Below are 12,480 nucleotides of genomic sequence, written 5' to 3'. Positions count from 1 at the left end.
CGTCACGCAAAGCGAACCACAAGTGCACAATGGAATTCAAGACTAGTGCTCACACACTCATCACTCATTTATGTGGCGGGTAAAAGATGTACCCGTTCGCTCTCCTCCCAACATATAAGTGAACAATGCCCTCCCAAACTCACAACACTCGTGTGTCTAGAAAAACATACACTCAACCTAGTAGTCGACTTGAAATGTGTCATGTCATAACTTGCATTGTAACGCCCCGACCTCTAATTACATTATTACAGCATAATTAGCAGCGGAATTAACCTAATTGGTCAGGGCATTACCTGCCGTAACTCCCTCTTGGGAATTACAAGGCAACCATCAATCATAAGATATTAAATCCCAAAAATTAATATAATAATCTTTAATATTACCAAAATAAAGGTGCATAAATTACTAAAAGTCTTTAATTAAACTATTAAAACTAGGTGAATAATATTAAAGTGAAATTCCTCGCCACTACTCGTTTCCATCGTTCCCCGCAGTACCTAAAACAGAAAACAAAAACGGTGAGCCGAAGACTCAGTAACGAACTATTCTAGCAACGTAAATTCATTTCAATTCATTTTATTTAATAACACAGGGAGAATAGAATAATGTAAAACATTGTGGAAAGTCCTTTATTTAATTCATTCATAGCTTTTGGGTGCACATGCTAGCCGTGGCAAGTATGACATGGTGGAACGTCTTCCACGATGGACCGCTGTCCATAAAACATGGGGCCTTGGCCCGAAAACATGAGAGCCTTGGCTCAATGGGCGGATGCCCCATGGGTACATGCATGACCGAGAATCGTAACCTGTGAACATATACTGCCAAACGGACTAGGAATTTCACTTTCATTTATCATGTTTCGTTTAATTTTACATTTTAGTCTTTTTACTTCAGTTGAAGTAACATAATTCCTTTGGATCATAAGATCAAACATCCTTTCTTTCCTGGTTTCTTATAAAGAACATTTTATAAGAAATTCAATCAATCATCATAGCATTTTATAATCAATCATAAAATAAGGAATGATTCCATCAAATCATATTATAATAAATTATTCAATAAAATCATATTTCATTTCCCGCAATTCATAAAACATGTCAAAACATTCATTTAATAAATCAATCATACGTTGTAATTTCATAATCACATTTATAAGGGAATTGCGGGTACTAGCAATAGCCGTTACCTACACTCCGCGGTTGCTAAAGCTTTTCCTTGGTTCGTTCGTCCTGAGCTCCGAGTCCAATTTCTTTCAAGATATTAAATAATTGAATTAGTACTAGATCGATAAATAATTTAAAATCAATATTTTGTAAATCACAAATTTTATAAATAACAAATTTGTAAATAACAAATTTTAATAAAACATAATTTCGAAATTTAACAAAATATTATTATTATTAATCGAATTTTCGATCAAAATACATATATATTTTATAAATCGATTTTCATGAAAATATTATTTATATTCCATTTTTATTAATTCAAGCTAGTGACTTTATTTAGTTAAAACCAGAAATTAAATATGTATATACATTTTTTTCTATTTGAAAAAAATAATAATTTGATTGGAAATAACTAAATCATCAAAATTTATTAAGGCAAGCAAATTAGTAATTAGAAATTCTGAACATGCAATTCAGTTTTTAACTCACCAAGGCCCAAACCAAAATGGCCCAACCTTAGATTGGGTTTGAGGGAAATAAAATCAAGGTTTCATTTGAAACCTGATTTTGGGTTTTCTGGGAACAAGAACACAAAGCAGGGGAGGGCCGAAACAAGGGAAAGGGAAGCACGAAGAGGAGAGAAGAGAGGAGGGAGAAAGGGAGGCTGGGCTCGGTGGCGCCGGATACGCCGGTTATTACGGCGGTGGTGGTGGTTGGTTCTCGGCGACGGAGCAGCAAGAGAGAAGGTGGTGAGTGGCGCGAAGGAGAGGAGAAACAGGGGAGATTTGTGTGATGTTTTGCGGTGGTTCTGGGCGGCGGATCGCCGGATATTGAGGATGGAGTTGGGTTTAAGAGGTGGTAATGTGTTTGTGGTGTGGTGGTTTGGTGTCGTCGCTGGTGGTGCAGCGAAGAGAAAAGGGAGAGGCAGGGGAGATGGGGGGGGTGTTTCTGGGCGGCGTCAGGGCGGTGCGGCGATGGCAGCAGGTGGTTGCCTAGGTGGTGAGGGTGGCTGGAGGTGGCAGTAGTGGTGGCTGGTGGTTGCAGTGGTGTTTGCGGTGGTGGTTCGTGGACCGAATCAAAGGGAACAAGGGAGTGAGTTTGAGATTGAATTTGATTGCTGTTGAAATTCCACCTAAAGTTTCTGAATTTGTATATGGGAAGTGTGATGAACAAGGGAGTGTACTTGGGGTCCAAGCATCTGCACTTGGACTGAATTGTGGGAAGGAAGGGAGTTTTTGTCTTCCTGGTTGTGCGTGGGGAGCAAGGAAAAAAAAAAAAGCAGACATTTCTCTCCCTTTTTTTTTCTTTTTTTTTTTTTATAAAAATTTCACAATATTTGGCAAAATTCAGAAATTGTAATTAATTTTCAGAAAGTGCTAAAAATTAAAAATGTTTAATTAAAATAATTCCTTAAAAATAAATAAATTAACGTTAACGAAAAATAGTAAATTTTAGTTTATAAATTTATCGTTTAAAATAAATCGTAAAAACGATTAAAATAACGAAATTCGATTATTCATAATTATTTAAAACGAAATCAAGTAAAACAGGGTGCACAGTGAGCATTGTGCACCCGGGTGTATAAACCATATTTTGGAAGTATAGAGACATTTCATATTTTAATTAATTAACTTGTTAGACAATTAAATTTATTGGAATATATGTAGAATCAATTGTGATTTTGTAGTTGTTGTAATCTTATTTTGTTACATTTGGCACTTACGTACAAAAAGTTGAATTGAACACAATACGACACGACTAAAATACGACGATAACTGATACGGCACAAACACAAAATTTATGAGAGAAAACACAAAGTCGACATGATACGACATTAAACCAACACGAACACGACCCATTTAGATCAACTATCATAATTATATCATGCAATTATCTACGGAGTAAATTTTAATACTCACACTTTAAAGTTTATAAACAACTTCAATTGAACACGAGACCTTTCATGAACACGACACGTTACGTTTCCGGCTCTAACCCGAAAGTAAATTAAAGGAGTTCAATTTTAAACCATTCACCGGTTCACCTTACTGATCAACGTGTCCAGTGTTGCATCCACTATTCCACCACATGCACTTGCCTTACTCCGGCGATTCACACACCGGGAAACCGATTCTCACTATCCATTTCCACCGGTAGCCGGTAACTGGTAATTTCTCCCTCTTCATCTGAAATCCCTTCTGTTGATTGCTGAATCTTGAAATGTATGCAATTTCCCCGTTTTTCCGATGTCTCAAATCAGCTAATCGCCATTGTTATACCCCTTTATGTTCCATTATACAAGTATCTCTTAATTATCATTTAAGATTGTTTAATACTTCAAATTCAACCGAAATTAACGAAACCCCAGAAAACCCCAACCCAATTTCAGCAATTTCTGAGCTCATAGCTAAGCAGCATTGGAAGGAATTGAAAGTAAATTATCTGAATGAAACAAACCCTAATGAAATTCTGCAACAATTGTTTGATTCTAACACTGACCCGCGTCTGATTCTTCAGTATTTTAAATGGTTAGAGGCAAACCATGGTGTTTTACATGACATTAAGGTGTATTTTAAGGTTTTTCATATGTTAGCTGAGGAGAAATTATATGGGGAGATTAGGAAGTTGTTGAATGGGTTTGTGAAGAAGGGGAAGTACTCGAATTCAGAGGTTTTTCATACTCTTTCGACTACATTTGCTGACTCGTTTAAGGTTAATTCGATGATTGTTGATATGCTAGTTCAGACATATGTGAGAACTTTGAAGGTGGATTTGGCGGTTGAGGCGGTTAGGAGAGCTTGGGAATATGGTTTTAGGTTATCAGTTTTATCGTGTAACCCGTTGTTGAGTGCTTTGGTTGATGAAGGGAAGATAAAAGTTATGGAACAATTGTTTAAAGAGATGATTAGGAGGGGAGTTCAGCTTGATATTATGACGTTTAACACGGTCATTCATGGGTTTTGTAAAGTTGGTCAGTTGCAAAGGGGGCATGATCTTTTAGAGGATATCAAACTATGGGGGTTATCTCCAACTGTTGTCACGTATAACACTCTTATTGATGGGTATTGCAAGACATCAAGGGTTGGAAAGATGTATAAAGCGGATGCTTTCTTGAAAGAAATGGTGTCAATGAACATTACCCCAAATGAGATCACCTACAATACTCTTATTGATGGATTCTGTAAAGATCAAAACTTGCCATCTGCTTTGAAGGTTTATAAAGAAATGCAGCGTAATGGATTGAAACCTGGTAATGTCACGTATAATACACTGATTAGGGGATTCTGTAGTGATGGTAAAATGGATGAAGCTTTAGAGTTAAGAAATGACATGTCTATTCTAGGTTTGAAGCCGAATATCATAACGTATAATGTCCTTATCAATGGCTATTCTAAAATGGGAAAGATCAAAGAAGCTAGGGAGTTGCTGGAAGATGCTGATAGAATAGGTTTAACTCCTAATGTTGTAACTTTCAATACTTTGATTGATGCTTATTGCAAGGCTGGGATGATGGACGAAGCTGTTGCGTTGCGGATTTCAATGTTGGAGCGGAACATCTCCCCTAATGTCTCGACTTATAACTGCTTGATTGGTGGATTTTACAAAAACGAGGATTTTGAGAGGGTTGGTGATATGTTAAGAGAAATGAAAGATTTGGGGATCCAACCTGATACTGTGACATATAACATACGGATAGGTGCTCTTTGCCAGAAAGATAACACAAGAAAAGCAGTTAAGCTACTAGATCAAATGTTAGAGATGGGTTTGAATCCAACTCATGTGACCTATAATACCTTAATCGATGGCTACTGTACTAAAGGAAATCTCAGGGATGCCATGAATATGAGAAAGAGAATGGAGAAAGATGGTAAAAGAGCAAATGTTGTGACGTATAATGTGTTAATAAAGGGTCTTTGTATCAAAGGCAAGATGCAAGAAGCAAACAAACTTCTTAATGAGATGTTGGAGAAAGGTTTAGTCCCTAACCGGATCACTTATGATATAATCAAGGAGGAAATGATGGAGAAAGGATTTGCCCCTGATATTGATGGACATCTTTATAATCAATCTTCTGTATCTTAATTATGTGGCAGGGGATTATTGCTTGAATGCTTTCATATCACTGTTTTGTTGGCAGTTCACGGTATTAGATGCTGCTTGCTACTCCTTGGTCGCCGAGTTTTCTTTCTTGGAAAGAAAAAACACATTCATTGGTAGTGGAGCAATGGAAAAGAAAATTCAGAAGTAGATTACATTGCTCCACCATGCTGTTATCAGACCCAGGATTATGTCACTGTTTAGGGTTCAGTGATTTGTGGGTTTTGTAATCAGTTTCTTGGTTGGGAATTGCTTCAACTGTAAAGTCTGTAATATTGGTGGCAGGCTACAGCAAGAGGCTGATGCATGGAAATTTTGCCTATCAAATAGAACTGTGATTAGCCTGGAGGAGTTTTCTTCTACCGAGATACAGAGGTACAGTTAGCTTTTTTGCTCTTGTTCTTGGCGTACTTCATTTTTAGTTAATTGTTGGTGTCAGATATTGTTTCATTTAGGCCATGCTTGGTTGCCGAGGGACATTATACAAAAAAACTAGTTTCTCTTCCATTGTCTATTCTGACTCTGCTTCAGTCAGATGCATGCAATTTATTATCGAATTCTGATCCTGTCTATGTAACTAGAATTGATGATGACTATCAAATTCCAGGTTTCGGTGACGTGTACAGTCAAGTCTTCATGCATGGAGTAGTGTTCCACTACGGATGATCATGATTCGTGAAGCTCGTTAAAGATACTCAATTAGGGCTGAGGACTGCTGATATTTTCTAAATTCGGAGTATATTGTGTCTTTCCATCTGTAAATTTGTCAGGTTAGGCTGTTCAGTGTGATCTACTGATCTGTGATCTGTGATGATATCAATGTTCTTCAGAGTAATGCTTTATCTTGTTGGCCCTTTTCCCCTTTGGTTATGATATGGAGTCTTGCATACAGCAAGCAAGCAGGGCTCCGTTTGGTAGGGTGTAAAAAGTTTTCATGGAAAACAATTTTCCTCTTTTCAATCATTTTACGTTGTTTGGTTTGGCAAAGTATGAAAACCAATTTTCCATAACTCTTTCAAAGGTAGAAAAAAAAATCATTTGAAAGGAAGGGAAAACACTTTTCCATATTTCCTCCTTACCTCCATTTTTCTTCTTCCCATTATTCTTCACCCATTTCCCTTTTTCTATTAATTTTTTTTGTAAGGAACCAAACAAAAGTAAACTAATTTGGAATTGTATTTTTCCTTGAAAAAAGTTTTCCATGGAAAATCGTTTTCCACTGAAAACGTTTTACGCCAATCCAAACGGGGCCTAAATCACTACTGATCGCGAGTGGTAAGGTTCTCGACAGGGTGGAGAATTCATTGAGAGAGGATCTCACAATTGGGGTGTTCCATAAGCAACACCATTGTAACTGGTAGAGCTTTTGCTATCAGAATATGCTTCCTTGTGTGTCTCAACTATATCAAATAAGAATACTTGCTGGCTTGCTGGCTTGCTGCAACTGTTGGTTGATTTAAGGTCACAAGAATATTTGCACATGCCCAATCAATGTCGTTCCAAAACGCTCCCGATCAGATCAGCGCGAGAACCGAGCTGGTGTATCGACTTTTCGGCCACACACAGCTTTTTGAGCCTTTGCCTCTATGTAGCAATATGTTTAGTTATGAAGTACTGTAAGAGAAAAGGGTTCACATGCTTGTGTACTTGCAGATGACTTTCACAATGAGTTGAAAGTCACTCAAAATTATTAAAACAATGGGGGTATTTGGTTGAGATTGGTTTGGGGTAAAAAGAAAGGTTTTATTAGTCTAACGTGTGAAAGAGGATTGAAAGAGAGGTTTCAATCCCAAAAGCTAATTTAAAAAGCGGGTTGTAGGAGCTTTTAGAAAAAGAGGTTTGTGAATGTGGTGGTGAAATGACTATTACTTGCGTATATCCTAAAGATGGTCAAATTTATTACCTCTAACCAAAAAAAATTCACCAATAGGACAATATCTTTATCGATCATTTTCCATATCCAACACTTCTAATAGTCGAACCTGTGACCTCTTATTTGTTAGTCACATATTTTAACCATTACGCCACAATTCATTTTGTTGTTTCTTGTACGTGCATAATTATATTAATTCAATATAGATGAGAAAAATGATCTGAATCATTTATTAATAGATTCGATCACATCACTAATTAATCATTACTTTTAAGAGTTAGTAATCCTTGCATGTTAAAATTTATTAAAGCATACTCAAAGCAAGATATATTGTAGTGTAACAAATTAAATTAGACTCAAACCGAGTTATATAAGAATCTAATTAATCCGTTTTTCTACTATCCGGTACATCGTCCGGGCACTAACTAGTTTCACTTATTAACAACATCAGGGTGTTTGAGATAAAAATAAAAGATCAAAATTAAGAAGAGCAAACCAAATTGTAATTGATGCTTCTACGCATCGTTTAATCACATGCTTGAATATCCGAGGATAACAAACGACGAGTCTCTGGTCAGTGGTCAAGCTTTTTCATTCCCACTGATTTTCCAACCTTGCGCGCTTCCTCTCTCTCTCTATGCGATAAGCATAATTCCTTCCTTCATTAGCAAGTTCATTCGTTTAATTTTATCCCCTTTTGCTGTCAAAAAAACAAATTTATCCCCTTCCCTCATTTTTTTAGGGATTAATTTAACTGTAATTACACTAATTAAATTGTTTGATGGGATATTGAGAAAAAAGGGTTCATCCATGGATTTTGATGTAACGAAGAAGAGGATTCAGCTCCTGCTTTTCACCGTCGGAATCATTTCTCTTAGCATTATCGGTATAAATTTCCGTTCTTTATTTTTTTCCATTTTGTGTATGTAAATCTTTCTAATTCGGTTGATAACTTAAATTGTAGAACTAAATCTGAAGTGGGTTATATCTATATTTTTTGATAATGTTATTAATTTGATCAGATTGATAAAAGGATTAGTTATAGTGATTGTTGATTATGTAATGATAATTTTATTTTTTGAATTGAAGTTGATGTTAGGGATTCAAGGGGAGAGGGTTGTAGGTTTCTATGGTGTTTAGTTGATTGAAAAACTCTTATTATGATTCTTGAGATGGTTTAGAGGACTTGCTTGTGATGATTTTATGGGGATTGGGAAGAGTTAACATTAGTGATTGTAAAGGGGAGCCTTCCATTACAGATTAGGGGTGTAAATGGGCCGAGTCGAGTATTACCATGTTCATGTTTAAGCTTATTCAATTTGGCTGTGTTTACAAGGCTTTAAGCCTGAGTTTGGGTTTCAGATTGAGCTCCAAATCTTGCTTATCTTGAGTGATTGTAAAGGGGAGCCTAGGTGTGTAAGCGATTCGAGTCGAGTATTACCATGTTCATGCTTAAGCTTTTCTAGCGCAGTTGTGGACCTGTGGTTAAGTCTTTAAGTTCGAGATTGAGTTCCAAATCTTGCTGAAACTTAGCTCATTTTGGATTTAGTATATTCCAACTTATTGTGTTTATCACTTGTATAACTTTACATATTCAAAATGCTTTTAGATGTAAGTATAATAAATATCTAATGAAAACGATTAAAGAAAAACGCAGCTTGAATTAGAAAAATCAGACATAATCTGAGCGTTATATCAACTCATAGTTCGTAGAATTAAGTAAATGAATTATTTATGAATATATATGAGTTGGTCATGATCACATGTGATTATGTGAAGTAAACACATGTTCAAGTTCATTGATCAAGATCGGTTATTTTTGGACTACAAATAATAGCCTTTGCTGAGTTTGTACTCAAACTGATCACCTTCGTTTATGTCCCTATTTCCAGTGATGGTAGGTTGATTGAATGATTATTTCTCGTGATGGTTCCAGAAAATTCCTCTGAGTGCCCGTGAGACCAATTTTGGTATGGAGTTTATTTACTTGTATGCATGTTCACATATACATGAGAGACAGATAAAAATAGGGGAGGGTAGACAGAAAATGGAAAGGATGGAAGGTAGGAAAAAGAGACGAAGGGAGATAAGGGAATAGAGAAAGATGAAGGTCTTGTTTGCATCGGATTTTAGAGAAGATGAGGGGGTATTTACCGTATTTTTTTGAGGCCTTGGATCCACAAAAACGGGGAAAGGGAAATATATGTGTTGCTTATTTGCTGAGGTTAAGCTAACTGATAAGTGATAACCACCATCGCCATGTGCAACTGAAACCCAGTACTAGTAATTTGTATTGACATAGTTCAGGAAGTTCTGGCTCTGGACAGCTTTATACCTTTTAATTGAGATTATTAGAGAAGCTGATTCATGCAACCAACTGATGTCATCCGACTTTTATGAGTAACAGCAGAGTACAAACCAACCGAAGGAGAAAGGGCAAGAACTGATTTGAGTTGATGCATAAGCAGTGTAGCTCTTCTAAGTTCTAAGTAGGGTTTGGAAGTGGGCTTAGTTAGTTTAGACATACAATAACAATCTTTCAAATTTAAGCTATTGTTCGCAGCTTGGGACCCTGTGGGAACGATGTATGAGAGGGAGGATCCTGTAAGGTTGTCAAGGGTGCATCTTTGAGCTGAACGTTGATTGCCGTATTCATGATATTTCAAGAAGTTTTAGCAGTTCTTTCAAGCATCTCTACTGGGATAAAAAAAAAGTCTGAGTTACCATATTTCTGAATCCATTGTTTGGATGTAGAAAAAGAGAGTGGCGGTTAAGTCTAGAGAGGCTTCAAAAGCTAATGGTGAAAAGAAAGGATGGTGACATGTAGAAATTGGAGAAGCAACAGACACATAGGCTTAGTTTAATGTCATGATAATTTTTGAACTTACAAATCAGGAGAAACTGAGAAGCTACTGTAGCAGATGAAAATCTGTGGAAATTAAGCTGTCTTTGAAATTTAAATTGACAAGAGACCTAGTAGGTATGAGTTGTATGACTGTTGTCTGTTTGTCACAACTCACAAGGTCCTTTAGTTCTAGCATCATTGAGTTTTGACTAGTTTGAAACTTCTTTTATACCCCTCCGCCCCCTTCTATATCTGGATTCTGGAATAATACTAAGAAGTGTGAAGACTGTTAATGATGGTTTTATATATCCATTATTCATTCTGTTTTAGCTTACATCGTGATATAATTTTCTCCACAATCCTCTTGTTTGTGTTCTTCATCGTCCATAGCCCATAGGTATTTCTTTCTGCAATATTTGTAAGCTGTGTTGCTATTTGATATCTGCTGTACCTGGAATTGGAAGTTATGATGACTGGATGTATGTTTTGTTAGAGTGCTAGCAACTACCTCCGTCCCTAAAAGATTGCCCCATATGGTTTTGTGCACTTTATTAAGAATTGGTTGTATTCAGAAGTAAATGGTAGGTAGATTTGTCTTTTAGTTAGATTAAATAATGGTGACCACAAACCAAATAAGGTATCGAGCAAACAAATAGGAACATCCATTTATGGTATATGGGCAAATCTTTTAGGGTCCGAGGGAGTACGTAGTAATAACTAGGTCATATATGTACTTTATATTTTTAAATGAATCATCTTTCTTTTTCATTTACATTTCTAGCATGGAAACCTAAAACCGCTTTTGCACTTTGCAGCTGAAAAAAGCAGGCAACTAGTGGGTGAAGAAGCAGCATCCAAGAGTGGGCAATTCACTTTCCTAAACTGCTTCGATCTAGGCACAGGTACATTAGCATGCTCAGTTAAGGAAGGTGTGAAACTCTACGTCAACACTTTCCAATCCGCTCACGTTGAGCTAGCCAGAAGCCGAGCAATCGAGGTTACCCTAAACGATGCAATGTCACAGGGATTACAAGCCAAAGCTGCAGCCACTCAAGCCGCCAAAGAAGGCAAAAAAGCTGCAAAACTAGCATCGAGACAGGCTAGGAGGATTACAGGACCAATCATATCTAGTGGTTGGGACTTTTTTGAAGCCATTTATTTTGGAGGAACTATGACTGAAGGTTTTCTCAGAGGAAGTGGGACCCTTGTTGGGACTTATAGTGTAGGGTTCCTTGGAGAACAGAGGTTTGGGAGGTTTGGTTACTTAGTGGGAAGTCAGGTGGGAAGTTGGGTTGGAGGAAGAATAGGGTTAATGGTTTATGATGTTGTTAATGGTGTTAATTACTTGATTCAGTTTGGTCAGAGTGAGGTAAGTGAAACCTATGAATCTCCAGAAGTTTATGAATCTGAAGAAGTTTATGAATCTCCAGAAGTTTATGAATCTGAAGGAATATATGCATCTGAAGAACTGTAAGATTTGCAGAATTCTTCTTTCTGGGTTTGATGCAGTATAATTTAGCAGAGATGCAGAGGTGGAACTTGAAGCATTGTAATACTCTGATTCTTTTACTTACATTTTGTGTTCATAGATAGATATGAAGTACTCTGTATATGAATACCGAAAAGTCGAATACGAAATACGCCTTACTGGGAAAAATTTGTAAATTCATGGACTAATTTATGTGATTAGTGGTTGATTGAACAATTTGGAGTTAATTGTGCAACTTTGGGGAATGTACAGCCATAAAAACAGAGGTATTGGCAAGAGTAATTGATTATTGTCATTCATTGAGTGGTTTTGTAGACCGGTTGTTCATCTTCACCGTTATGTTTGGTTAACTAATAGTTGGTCTTAACTAATAAGAACCAATCCGTGGACTATGGACCATGGTACACATAGAGCATGGTGCACCATGTGCACCAAAAGAACACATGTGCATAAACAAAAGAACATGACACTACGACAAAAGAACATGCAATATAATGTTTTACTTTTTTTGTTATAAAAAATCACAATTTATTAAAAATAAAAAAAAAATATGTCCATGTTCTTTTTGCGTAACCAAATGTTCTTTTAATTATATACTAATGTTCTTAAGGTGCACCATGCTCTATGTGCACCATGGTCCACCTTCTAAATTGCGAACCTGTCATACCGTATTACCGTGTTGTATTACCTTGTTTTATTACATTGCACGATTTGTACTCCATAACTAAAGTATATTGTGATAACTTTTATTAAGTTTAGACAAGTAAAAATCAGGTAAATAAAACACTCATCTAACTGAATACCTTTAAGGTAGAAAACTCAAACATAACCTTAATTATCAAACAAATGCACTTGATATTGTGATATTGGGTGTTTTTGCCATTCTCGGAGAGTGATTTACATTAATCTTGATCCGGATGTTAAGACAATATGGCATTTAGTTAACTATCACACAAAGTGTCGTGTCACCCCTTTTTAATTCTTATCCATCTCTTATACTACTCCA

At 36.5% G+C, this 12,480-nt stretch overlaps 2 protein-coding genes across 2 annotated transcripts; both read left to right on the top strand.

Moving 5' to 3' along the window:
• Positions 1–3,193: 3,193 nt before the first annotated feature.
• Positions 3,194–6,109, top strand: LOC110796709 (pentatricopeptide repeat-containing protein At1g09820). The gene is made up of 2 exons (XM_022001795.2): positions 3,194–5,642; positions 5,875–6,109. The coding sequence occupies exon 1, from the start codon at positions 3,390–3,392 to the stop codon at positions 5,250–5,252; it is 1,863 nt and encodes a 620-aa protein (XP_021857487.2). The 5' UTR covers positions 3,194–3,389; the 3' UTR covers positions 5,253–5,642; positions 5,875–6,109.
• Positions 6,110–7,719: 1,610 nt separating this feature from the next.
• On the top strand, positions 7,720–11,690 carry LOC110796717 (uncharacterized). Its single transcript, XM_022001805.2, has 2 exons — positions 7,720–8,026; positions 10,801–11,690. Exons 1-2 carry the CDS (start codon positions 7,951–7,953, stop codon positions 11,457–11,459), a joined length of 735 nt encoding a protein of 244 aa, XP_021857497.1. The 5' UTR covers positions 7,720–7,950; the 3' UTR covers positions 11,460–11,690.
• The last annotated feature ends 790 nt before the right edge of the window (positions 11,691–12,480 follow it).

This window comes from Spinacia oleracea, chromosome 4 (assembly GCF_020520425.1).
Source record: "Spinacia oleracea cultivar Varoflay chromosome 4, BTI_SOV_V1, whole genome shotgun sequence".
Lineage (NCBI taxonomy): Eukaryota > Viridiplantae > Streptophyta > Magnoliopsida > Caryophyllales > Amaranthaceae > Spinacia > Spinacia oleracea.
This window is presented reverse-complemented; position numbering and strand designations above follow the sequence as displayed.

Bases quoted from the DNA above. Each gene is read 5' to 3' on its own strand.
- LOC110796717 (XM_022001805.2), top strand. From the start codon at position 7,951: ATGGATTTTGATGTAACGAAGAAGAGGATTCAGCTCCTGCTTTTCACC. The intron at 8,027-10,800 runs GTATAAATTTCC...TGCACTTTGCAG, and splicing joins CATTTCTCTTAGCATTATCG to CTGAAAAAAGCAGGCAACTA.
- LOC110796709 (XM_022001795.2), top strand. From the start codon at position 3,390: ATGTATGCAATTTCCCCGTTTTTCCGATGTCTCAAATCAGCTAATCGC.